The 12,975-nt window shown below is 37.9% G+C and overlaps 1 protein-coding gene across 4 annotated transcripts in view; it reads right to left on the reverse strand.

Moving 5' to 3' along the window:
• The window catches only part of USP40 (ubiquitin specific peptidase 40), a 71,599-nt gene that overhangs the window by 45,619 nt on the left and 13,005 nt on the right, over window positions 1-12,975 (reverse strand). For all 4 annotated transcript variants that reach the window (XM_019739759.2, XM_019739758.2, XM_019739756.2 and 1 more), the window contains 4 exons: window positions 11,655-11,783; window positions 5,854-5,949; window positions 4,103-4,210; window positions 759-1,059 (listed from right to left, as the gene is read on the reverse strand). In XM_019739759.2, the coding sequence (XP_019595318.2) occupies window positions 759-1,059; window positions 4,103-4,210; window positions 5,854-5,949; window positions 11,655-11,783 (634 nt within the window). The remainder of the gene's footprint in view (window positions 1-758; window positions 1,060-4,102; window positions 4,211-5,853; window positions 5,950-11,654; window positions 11,784-12,975) is intronic.

Here is a 12,975-nt window from a genome sequence, read left to right on the forward strand (position 1 = left end):
TTAACAAAATAGTTACGTAACTGTTTCAGATCTAGTAAGTTAATTTCCTTGGACTCACATGCAAATTATTAACTGCTTTCTTGTTCTTTATAAAAATGATCACTATTCTCCTTCTCTAAGAACAATATCCTCATCTTTAATCACAGATATATCTCAATCTAAAGAGCTTTCCTAGTTAGCATTCTTTTTACTTTTGAGTAGACTTTGGGAAGTGATCAAAAAGTCTTATAGACTGATTCATGTCAGTGGCTTCAATTAAAAAATTTATCATTGTGGGTCTCAATGTTTAACCTCCATAGTATTAACTCTCATAGAAGGTTCAACAAAAAGTGCTTCAAAGATATTTCAATTGCTCAGAGAAAACACTACTTTGAGGGAAAGGAAACAAAAATAAAATAGAACATATGAAAATAAGGCCAAGGCCACATGGCTGAATGACAGCCAAGCCTAAGGATACACAAAGACTTGCCCACATGGTAAGAAAACACTATGTCATCCAAGAAAATCCAATTTTGAAAATCTGACAATGACCTCATAATATTAAAGGGGGGAAAATATTAAATAGAAATATATAATCTTAACAAAATGATAGACTGTTGGATTCCTTCAGGCATCATGTATTTATTACTGTTAGCTTACAAATATTTTAAAATGTTCCAAGGGTAAACCTCCTTTAAAAAGAGTACCAATTCAAACAGTATTTAATATCGCTCTTCTAATCATCAACTGAAACAAAGAGGAACATTCTCTTTCCATACCTTCAGGGGGTCTCTGCAACTGGGATTTCCGATAAAACAACATGTAGGCACTTTCTTTGCCCTGAAATTGCTGTTCAATATCCTGTTCCTTGATGGGTTGGACTTTGGAATCATTTATATCAAACCAGTGAGGACAGGAGGTCCTGTCATTTAATCCTGGGGATTCTGAAGTAAGTGTCTTGAAAACTTCCGGATCATTCCTTTGGAAACTGAACTCAGCCTGCAGAGAACAGTTCTTCAATAGACTAACTGTACTTCCATCTGAACTGAGCAGAAATAGCTGAGAATGAAGCTGTAAGAACTAGACAGAAACAAAAAACAAATACTAGCTTAATAAAGAAGTTTTTAAAAATTAGACATGATTAAAAAAACATCATCTTCCTTTCTGTGATTAGCTATTTTAACTTCACTTTTGTTTTTGGCCATTTAGGCCATAATAAAACATTTAATGAAAGTTGGAGTTCTCTCTGCTAAATAATCCAATAGTTATATCAAGAGAAAAAGTTGCCATGCCACATTCTAAAAATATTTTAGTTACACTTCAATAACACTGATTTTAAAAAGCGCTTTACTGAAACATTAGGTAGAACAAACAGTTGTGAAATGTTTAAAGCAAGCTAAACAAAGCACAAAACAAAACCACACAGTGAAGCACTATAGAAGGTAATTTCAAAACCAGTGACTCAGACAAATTCTGTTGGGATAAGGTAGTAATTATAAGCCTAAATTATTGTTTAACATTAGCTAAATTGAAAGTTGTCTGTCCTGGAAGTTGACAGGCTAGCTCAGGAAATCAAAGCATGGAAAGGCTAAGTCATAATCCCAAAAACTCTTAGGTTCTTTTAGCTAAAGGGTTAGGTAGAAAAAAAATGTTCCCTCCCACTGCCTATCCCCCATCTCCATCCCCTAAACCCCTCTCCTCTCATTCCCTAGTCTCCATGGGCCTTGCATCTCCTCCTTTTCTCTCAGCATAAATTTGCTTTACATGGAAAAGCACTTGAAGTATGTGTAACATTCACTGAGCTCATCAATCATTAGGGAAAGATGAATATTGTCTCTTGGAAAGTACTAATCTATGGTAATACCAACCTTCTAATCAAAAGTATTATTTTTATCGCAAATAGAAGGGCACAGGGCATATGACACAAAGACATATTGTCAACACTGTGTATAACAAATAGTAAAATAGTTTTGCAGCTAACTTGTTTTAAGTACAATAAAATACCAACAATTTGAAACCTTTGAGTAATGAACTTTCTGTATAGCTTATTTTTTCTTTGATAGTTGAAGATGAACTCTTTTAGGCAGAGAACTTTTATTGAACTAACCCTCCTAATAAAAATAATAAACTCTAGACAAAACAATGAAAACAACTTTTGGAGAGTAACCAAAAGCAGGCATAAAGTGGAGGAAATGCATGCAATACTTCAAAAAAAGGAAGCAAATTAGAGTGAGTTGTACATTAATCCACCACTGCCCAGGAGGAGAGTTCAAGCAGAGGCATGAAACAAGTCTCAAATTCAAAAGAACTAAGAGCATGTTCTCAAAGTACAACGGAATTAATTAGAAATCACTTTACAGATATAACAAAAAGGTAACTAGAAATCCCCCAAATATTTGGAAATTAAGCAACACACTTCCAAAAAAACTCATGGGTCAAAGAAAGAATCAAAGAAACTACAAAATATTTTGAACTAAATGACAATGAAAACATGTCAAACATAGCTGCAGCTAAATAGTGCTTAGAAAGAAATTTATACATTTAAAAGCATGTATTAAAAGGAAAGTTTAAAAAAAGCTGAAATACCAACCCAAGAAGCTAGAAAAAAGATGATCAAATTAAATCCCAGAGATAAAAAGAAGGAAATAATTAAAAACAAGAGCAGAAATCAATGAAATAAAAACAGGTGAGCAGTAGAGAAAATCAACAAAGGCAAAAGTTTGTTTTTTGAAAAGTTTAATAAACTTGATGAGCTACTAGCAAGACTGGTGGGAAAAAAGTGAGAAAAAACAAATTATCAATATCAGAAATGAAAAAAAGGCAAGTCCCATAGACACTAAAAAGATAATATAGGATATTTTGAACAATCCTATGCCAACAAATTTGACACCATAAATAAAAGGATAAATTCCTTAAAAACTGTAATTTTCCAAAATAATGCAAGAATAGACAACCTAAATAACTACAATCAAGAAAATTAAAACTACAATTTAAAAACCATATTACAAAAAAGTTCTAGGTCTAAACAGCTTCATCAAACATTTAAGAAATAATAGTCAATCTTAGTGAAATTCTTTCTTAGAATATAAAAAAGGAAATATTTCCCAAATTGTTTTATAAGTCCTGTATAACCCTGATAATAAAATCTGACAGACATTACAAAAAAAAAGAAAATTAAAGACGGCTCTTGCTCACATAAATACAGACACAAGTTTTTAATAAAATGAGCCAAATGAACATAGCAATACCTAAAAATATATCATGACCAAGTGTGATTTAACCCAGAAATGTAAGGTTTGCTTAACATTAAAAAGATCAGTCAACAGAATTAACCACACTAACAGAATAAGAGAAAAGCCATGTGATCATATCAACAGATATGAAACAAAAAGCATTTGATATCAAAATCCAATCTCAAGATGGAATGGTCAGTCAACTATGAATAAAAGCTAACATTCTTAAGCTTATAAAGGGTATTTATGTGTTTTTTAAAAACCTGCACAGCTAATATACTTAAAAGTAAAATATTGAGACAATCTTTTTAAATGAAAACCTTAAAACCTTCTATGAATTCAGGAGCATTAAGTTAACACCCACTTATGAACTGCGGCCTAATTAAAAGATGAACTTAAACACTAGTGACCTCCTATGTGAGCTCTTTACTCCTATAAGAAATAGCTCCAAAATATTTACTAAGTGTTTTGTTGTTTTCCTTGTTTTCAGTCAAGTCTCTTATTTCTGGCTATACCAATTTTTGCATCTAATCTTATAGCCAAGGAAACCAGATCTCCAAGTTTACCAGAACTGAGTGTAAAAGAAAGATCAAGGGAAATTCGGGTGAATACCTGAAGACATTTCAATAAGTCAAATTGTAAGTTTTAGGGTATGAACTTCGTGACATTTTTTTGCTGTTGGGATTAACCCCCCTCTCCCGTTTTTATGCTTACTTCTTGATTCTATGATAAAATACTTAATAAGTAATAACTGAATTCTAACCATTAAGCAAAAATACTAATTTTATTTTCACCTAATTTAAATTTCCTTCTGCAAAGGAATTCATGTCTCTGGGATCATGATACAATTTCCTGGCATTGGGACTTTCTGTAAGAATGTCATCTATTACCTTTCGCAGTGGTCCATGCTGTTTTCTATACTTCTTGTTCCAAGATATCCCTATCTTTTTCAAGAGTTTCTGGCCGAGCTGATCGACAGGAATTAGATTACTCTCCTCCTTATGAAAGAAACACAAAATCATTTAAGAAAATCTGTTGAGCTAACTGCAACTTTTATGAGTTCAAAGGGACCAACAGGATTATATAGCTAAAGGTGGTTCTAACAGCAAACATGTAAGTGGATTAACCATAATCATTTCAAAATAAAAAGGTTTTTAAAAAGTAGATTAGCCTCAGTTTAGCATACTTGAATTTTGACATTTTTCATGTGTCAAAGCTTAAACATTTAAAGAGCAATATTTAAAGAGTATTCTGAGGTTTGGTGAATTTCTGTTATTATGTGGGATTTTTAGAAGATTTAAGAGCAAAAAAAAGGATCATTAGTGTCTTTTCTGAATGTTTCAAAGCATAAACAAGTTCTAAAAGGGAGTAAGAAGTGACTGTTAGAGGAAGAAATGTTTCCCCCCAACAAAATTCGTTATGATGAATCCCTAAGCCTCGAAATTTGGACTGTGACTATTTTTGGATAGGGCCTTTCAGAAGTGGTTAAGCTACAAAGAGGCCATGAGGGTGGGCCCTGTTCCAGTCTATCTGGTGTCCCTAAGAGGAAATGTGGACACGCGCAGAGAAAAGGTCATGGAAGGACAGAGTAAGGTCGCCCTCTGCACGCCAAGGAGAGAGGCCCCAGAAGAGACCAAACCTGCCGACATCCTGACCTACGACTCCCAGGCTCCAGAAGCCAGAGAAAATAAGTGTCTGTTGCTTTAAGCCCCCAGTCTGTGGTGCTTTGTTATGGCAGCCCCAGCTGACTAATACAGAGGCCACAGGCCAATATAGTTTAAAGGACTCAGTCTCGGTCCCTAGTAAAGAATTATGAAAAAATTGTTTATTAAGACTGAATGAGTAAATGAAAGGAGACCTACCATCTTTACAACCGGGTAGTAAGCAAACAATAAAAGTCATATACAGAAGGTGCCAAAAAAATGTATACACATTTTAAGAAACGAAAAAACTGTATTAAAATGGTTATACTCTATACCAATAACAAAAGATGAATACAAGTCACGTTTGACTTCTGCAATTACAAGAGGTGCTCAAAGTGGTTACCATCGGTGTAATTTTAAGAAAGGTTAAGTTTTTTCCTTTCTTAAAATGTGTATACATTTTTTGGCAATACAGAGATATTACCAATATTAGGAATGAAAAAGGGGACACAACTTCAGGTCCGACAGACATTAAAAGGATAATATGGGAAAATAGTAAGTTCCAAAACAGTATGTAAAGTAAATCCCAATTCTATTTAAAATGACATAACAATACCAAAAAATCCCGTAACCCAATCCCAATATATGTGTATAAAACAGAATGCAAAGAATACAGGTCCAAGAGTTAACAATGACGGAGCATTTGGTTTATTTATTTATACTTTTGATTTTCTTTCTATATTTTCTAGTCTTTTTTCTCTCTCAAGTTTTCCACCATGAATATGTATTTATTTTATAACCAGAAAGTCTCCAATAAAAAAATAGTTAAAAACAGACACAGAAAATGTCCAAAGGAAAAAGACTATGAAAAGTAGCAATGTAAGTTCTACCAACTAAATTTCATTTACATTATGTATCTGATATGTATACACACACCCCCAACTAAATTTCATTTATTATATGTGATACATATTCTCTCACGCGTGCGCTCTCTCTACCTGTAATAAGATTGCTTTTAGAATCATCAGTGGGTCATCAATCTCTCCTTCATTCTGAAGATCTTTCAAATTCACATCTGGTTTACTTTTTTTCTCCTAGGAAAGAAAACGATAAAAAAGTTTCTATCACTAATCTTTTAAAAGGTAGTTAACAAAATAGGAATGCTTGTGCTATGGAGGTTTCAAGATGGAGAAAGGACAATAAAAACATCATAATAATTTGTATATACTTTGGAATCAGACCTGGCTTTCAATTCCAGCTCTAGTTGAATAATTCTGGACAAGTTTTTTTTTTAAATCTCTCTGGCCTCATCTGTAAGTCAGGACTGTGAGGTAAGTACAGCTTCTGGCACAACATACACACAGCGCCAATGTTTCCCTACTGAGCACTACTTTAGCTGCATTCTACAAATTCGGGTATGTTGTGTTCTCATTATTACTCAGTTCAAAACATTTTCGTTTATCATCACTCAGCTGTGTTGCCGTAATAAAATCCCACCCATTTTTGCAAGCTCAGCTTCAACACGCCCTTCTATTTTCTGATCATCCAAGTTTTCCCTCTAGTTTGAACATGTTAAAATTCCTGGTATATTTTTATGATTTTTCATACATTCCATCAAGCCAAAGCATTTTAAATTGGCTTAAAACCATAAATTCAAATAGATCTAAATAATTAACACAAGACAAAAATAATAGAATATGGCAGATGACACATAACCATCCTGCTGTAAAATTATGAAAAATGCTGAACAAAAGTGAAACATAAAAAACAAAAACATCTTTTTAAACACACGCTGAGCTAGCAAGAGGACATTGGGAAAATCCTCAGAGAACTAGAATGGGAATAAAGGGAAGGAGCTGAGGTCTCTAGTTGCCCAGGTTTGCTGACAAAGAGCTTCCACCCTGATGCTCGAACAGGACAGGGTTTGGGAGACCGAGCCTGAGGACCTACTTAAAGCAGGGAGTTGAATGACTCATTTGCCGAACAACCAACTCTCTGACACCATCTGGGCGCCCTACAACTTAATTCAATTCTGACGCTAACTAACTTCGCTAAGTCCCACAAGACGGTCCCCACTTCAGATACCAGCCACAGATGGGGTCCCCAGGCTACTGCACGTCTGCCTGGCTGAACCCTACGCATTCCAGGTTCCTACAACCCCCACTCCAGGTTTGATAATTTCCTGGAACAGCCCCCAGAACTCAAGAGCTTACTATAGTCAGGACTGCAGTTTATTCTAAAGGATCTAAATCAAGAGCAAGAGGAAGGTGCCAGGGCAACGCTGTTGGAAGGACGCTGAGTGCCGGAGGCTCTGCCCCGTGGAGTCAGGGTGACCACCCCCCCGCACATGGACGTGCTCACCGACCCAGAAGCTCCCACAGTCTCTTTGCTTCAGAGTTTTTATCCAAGTTTCACTGGTAGGCACGACTGACTAATCATTGGCCCAGGGGACAGAATCTCCAGCCTCTCCCCTTCCCAGGTCAGGGGCTGGGGCTCAAAGTTCCAACCCTCCAATTGTGTGGTTGGTCCCTCTGGGGACCAGCACTCACCCAGAAGGTATCTAAGGGCCACCGAGAGTCACTTCATTAGCATAACTCAGGTGTGGTTGAAAAGGGTTTATTATGAGCAACAGAAGACATGCCTATCACTCAGGGAATTCCAGGAACCTGGGACAAAGACCAAATCTATGTATTTTCATTACACCACCAAGACAGACTCCAGCAAAAGCTAGACATGTGAAAGGGCTACACGCTCAATATAAGCATTACCTAGGAAAAAATCCACCTTCCCATCAAGAACAAGAAGGAACTGGCTTGCTTTGACCATAACACTAGATGAAGGTGGGAAACCATTTCCTCTAATAATTTATAATCACAAGTAGGTCCTCATGTGGCTGCGCGGCTCTAAAACCACTGAGTCAAGATCTTATTTTAATGTTGTTAAGGGTTGGAAGTGACCCCCAGCACGTGGTAGAGACAAACACATGCCTTTCTTGGAGGAAGGTACTTTCAACTCAGGCCTCAAATTAGTCCTGCAAATCATTTCTTAGAAAGCCAACCAACCAACCAACCGACCAACCAAGCCTACAGTTCAAAGTCACAAAGAAACAGAATCAGCAGATATCCATATCAGACTCACAAGGTCTTTAGATACTACAATTATCAAACATAGAATAATAAAATAGTATCTTTAATACAGTTAAAGACATTTATGATTAAGGAACAAGAAATTGTAAAATGGCTGGAAGGGAAAGGCAGGCTGGCATCGCCCAGCATTTGACACGGTGGTGCAGGCGACATATGGGTGGGGCCCAGGCCTCCTCCACTCTGCCAGGGGCCAGCCGTGGCCTTGTGGGGACAGGCTGGTCCAGTGGGCATCAGTCCCAGGGCCGCCTACTGGCGCTGTCGTGAAGACTTCTCTGTCGTACTTCCTTAGATGTACGAGATGGTATAAGAAGTGACGCCAACCGTCAGTGAGGCACCAGTCCCCAGCACAAGCCCCCTTCCCCGCAGGAAGCAGAAGGCACAGATCAGGCTCTTCTGCAGCCAGACTTCGAGTCACATTTCGAGTAGTTAATGGCCTCCTACAAGAAAGGATTCACCTTCTAGATAGACCGAGACTGAAACGTTGCCTTTCACCCAGGGAAAAATTACATGAGGTTGGTCATTACACTTACTCTTGCAGACAGCACCCACTAAAGAACCCCATGAATGCAGGAACAGCTCCTCAAAAAGGAAGAACTCATCCAACTCTGAGCAGAAAGAACACCCCCTGGCTATGACGAGAACATTTGGAATCCTGTCTCCAGGCACAAGAGACCGCTCAGGATTCTGGCAGGAAAGAGACGAGCAGCGTCCAGGAAGCCCTACCAAAGCTGAAATTCTTACAGCACTCCTCATCGTTTGAACACCACGCAGCTCGCAGCTCGGGATGAAAAGCTACTGACGCTTAAAGAACAGAGTAAGAACAAAGATCACAAGCAGGGTGCTTCCTCTGAAACCACGAATACGGAAATGTACTAAGCACGGACAGAAAGCAATCTTCTGATTGTTCTGTAAGCCTTGATGGAGACCTTGATACAGTAACAAAGCTTCAAGAATAGAGACGCAGGGCAGAATGAGAGAATGCCTGCCTGCCCGCTCAAGTCACCTAACAGAACCAGGAAAAGCCTGGCCCTGCTAGGAAAGAGTCAATCAATTCTGAAGAAAGGAACACACACCTGCAGAGATGTCCAAGAAAGCACAACCCAAAAGGAAGACCCAGAATAAATCATTACTCTTGAGACACGCCGCCTCACCGCAGTGTGAAGTTCCCTCTGTCCATGACCTCCACGATAAACTTGAAAATGAAACTGTAAATAAATATTTTTATGCATCCAAAGGCTGGGGCTAAATCCCACCAGCTAGAAAAGTGCCTGAAATCTAACATTGGCTGAGCGAAAGCTGCAGCAGGCACTGAGGAAAGCAGAGACACACTCTCTGAGGCGGAGGCTGAACTGGTAGCCTCTAAGCTTTCAAAGTGGCAGCACTTTCTAAGGCTGAAGAGACATGGCGATTTTGGGGAAAAGGTTACAACGCGTGGAAGCATAACTAGAAGGAAAAAAAAAGAACAGAACTACAGCAGGCAAAGCAAACAGAAAAAAATAAATGAAGAGAATACCAAAGACTTATCAGACCTGTTCACAAGCTTCTATCAGAATCTAATGAAAGGCTTCACCTTTTCGAGAGAGTGGAATAAAGCTAATGCAATTGTTTGAAAGCGTGGGAGGGAATGCGCTACGGAATAAGCACGCTCTACTGCAGGGCCTGGACACGTAAGCCAGCAGTGGGGATGGTAAGAGTGAGCTCCACTGAGCATGGAAATGCTGAGGCTGCACTCGCCCCGAGGAGGACAGAAGTGCTTCTCTCCATCTGATCGGGACGGGCCCAGCACCCCGGTATCTGGGCGCATGTGGGACAAGCACCGACAGTGACTCTTGAATGGCTTTCTTAACCTAGAACTGGAGTCGTAGCAATAAAGCAAATGGAAAGCAAAGGATGAAACAAACTCTCTTTTCCCAAGGATGTCTATGACATAAGATTTAGCAAGATGGTTAGAAAACCAATAGACCAAAGATAACTCCATTTCAACACACTAGTCAAACCGTCCAAAACATACGAAGTACAGCTCTAGCCACACAGAACACCTCCCTGGGAAACATTTTCCTGGTGGAACAGCTTTGCTTTTTTTAATATCCAAACTTTATGAAACACGCACATCTTTCAAGACATTCCAAGTACAAGTATAGATAGAGCATCACAAACACACAGATGTCCCAGAAAGCAAACTGAACGTCACCACGGGGGCTGTGCTTGAAGGCCGTCGGCCCCACCGAAGCCACGCCGCTACGTGTGAGTAACTGTCCATTAACGACATTACCTGTTTGATATTCAGGAAGAGATGTTTTAAGTCTTCTGCATCGTAACAGGATGGTTTGTAACTTACATCCTGACACCTCACTGTGTTTCAGTTACATTTAGAAAACTGGTTGCCAGCTTGGGGTTGGTGTGTAGTACCTTCTAATTTTTCCCATTGTAAATAACTGCAACTAGATTCCCAGGTAGGGCTCTCCTTCAGAACATCTGCAAGTTCTTTTCTTGAGAAAATTACAAAAAATTTTATAAGAGGTTAAAGAAGCTCTAAAAAAATGAAAAGATGTATCTTGTTTTCATACGTAGATTCAAAACCCCACTACTTTGTGTGTGTGATGAATATTGACAAGCTGATTCTAGAAATGTTCACAGAAGCATAAAAAGCCAGGCCAGGCACAACACTCCTACAGAAACACAGCACATCGGGAGACCTTGTCCTACCACATATCATGACTTATGACAAAGCTACAAAAATTAACCATGTGGTGTTTACCTACGAATAGAACAAAAGAACAACAGAACAGAAAAGAGCCCCAAATGGATTCACACACAAGCAAACAACGGATATAAGAGAACTCGCACTGAAGATTAGTGGGGAAAATGCTTATTCAATAAATGGGAATGGGCAGTTGGGTGCCCACATGGAAAAAAAAATCTCACACCACTCATAGGAAACCATTCCAGGAAGAACGGCGCTTTAAATGTGAAAGGCAAAACTAGGAAACTTTTAGAAGACAATATAGGAGGAAAATCTTCACCATCTTTGGTCGGTGCCATGAAAGACAGAAGAAAAGCTGAGGAACGATTACTGATTCAAGGAGACTTACGAGACATGCCAACTAAAGGTAATGCATGGTTCTGCCCTTGATATGAGAGTGGGGAAGAAAATGCTGTAATGGATTTGGATCAGACAACTGATGAAATCTGAATATAAATTACATATTAGATAATAGTATTACATTAATGCTGAAGTTACTGATTTTGATCTGCGCTTATATAAGAGAATGTCCTTGTTCTCAGGAGATAAACATTAAAGTATTTAGGTGTAAAGGGGTCTGATGGCTTCAACTTAATTTCAAACGGTTCGGCACTAACAATGATAATGTTAACTCTGTGTGTGTGTGTGTGTGTGTGCATAGTGTGTGCTTGCACAAACGTGGCAACATGTTGGAGAATCTAGGTGAAATGTTTGTACTATGCTGATTATTTTCCTGTGTGAAATTATTTAGAAAATTTAAAAACTTCTCTCTATATTGACTTTCAGTGCCTCTGAAAGTATTTTACAGACTGAATACATAATACATGGCAAAAAGATTTCCTCACCAAATAATAGGACTAGAAAAGGAAAACAATTGCAAAGATACTTCTGAACTACTGTCTCTGCTCACTTGAAACTGCCAGTTTCCCAAACGGTCGACGTCTTTAATGTACACATGGTAATGCCCTCCGTAGCAACCCCCTTTGTGTATGATGACCGAGAAGAGGTCGTACATATATTCCAAGTCATCCAGTTCACTCTACAAGAGAAAAGAACATAAACATTGATATAGCTTACACGAAATCGGAAGATACATAACCAAAGGGAAAAGAGAATTTCAACTACTGTGATTAATAAGAAATTTCACTACTTATTATTTATTTAAGGGCAAATTAGGATAAATTTGAGTAATTGGTTTTAAATATTAAAATGATCAATTATTAGATAGAAATTATCTATCATTGATCTAATACCAATCACACCACACCAACCAAATTCTGCTTCTTAAACATGAAAACTATACCCCAACACGATGTTATTTTTATGTACTTTGGCTAAGATCATATAAGTCTTATGTGATAACGAAAACACGACCCTATCAGTGAGTCTGTGAGTTTTAGCAGACCCATCTATGTTTTATACCTATTATACTGTTTTATAAATGTGCTCTTTAGCTGTTGAATTTTTCCTATATTCCAATTGGATTTGTCATGTGCCTCAAAGAGCCATCTTAATATACAACATGGTAATTAATAAAACAACCCCAAAATGCTCAGTAATTAGGCTTTAAGCAGAGGAAGGCCCATTTGAACTTTTATACATAGAAATACAATAGTTAGCTAATAAATGGTGTCATAGTAAATATATAAAAAATGATAATAAGAAATACATCAGTCTCATCATTCTGATCTTGGCATCATGTGTAGAAATCATATAGAAAATTGTTTAAATGGCTTATAGAGTAGGTTGATTATGTAATTAACTTGTTTTTAAAATGTTTTCTTGCCTGTGTCTTTAAGGATTACAAATTCTAGAACAGTGAAGTTCCCATTAACTGTTCACTTTCTAGATGTTTAATTTATTGCATCTAAAGGAAACTTCAGATAGCGAAGTACCAATTAATGGTAATTTTTCCTAATGCAGGATCATTTCTAATTTTGTTCTTAAATTTTTATTTTTACTTCAAAGAGAACAGATTTTTATTTCAAAGAGAACAAATCCATACTTTGGAAATTCAAAACGACTGTAATAAACCAGTGGTTCTCAGCTGCATGTGAGTTTACCCACTCCCCTCCCCCCAGCTGGCAAGGTCTGAGGACTTTTTGTCAGTGGGGTGGGGGGCAGGGAGAGGATACTCCTGTCACCTAGCAGGTAAAAGCCAAGGACGCTGCTCAGCATCCTACAATGCAGGGGACAGACAGCCCCCACACCAAGGAATCACCCAGCTCTAA

Source organism: Rhinolophus sinicus, linkage group LG01 (genome assembly GCF_036562045.2).
Source record: "Rhinolophus sinicus isolate RSC01 linkage group LG01, ASM3656204v1, whole genome shotgun sequence".
NCBI lineage: Eukaryota > Metazoa > Chordata > Mammalia > Chiroptera > Rhinolophidae > Rhinolophus > Rhinolophus sinicus.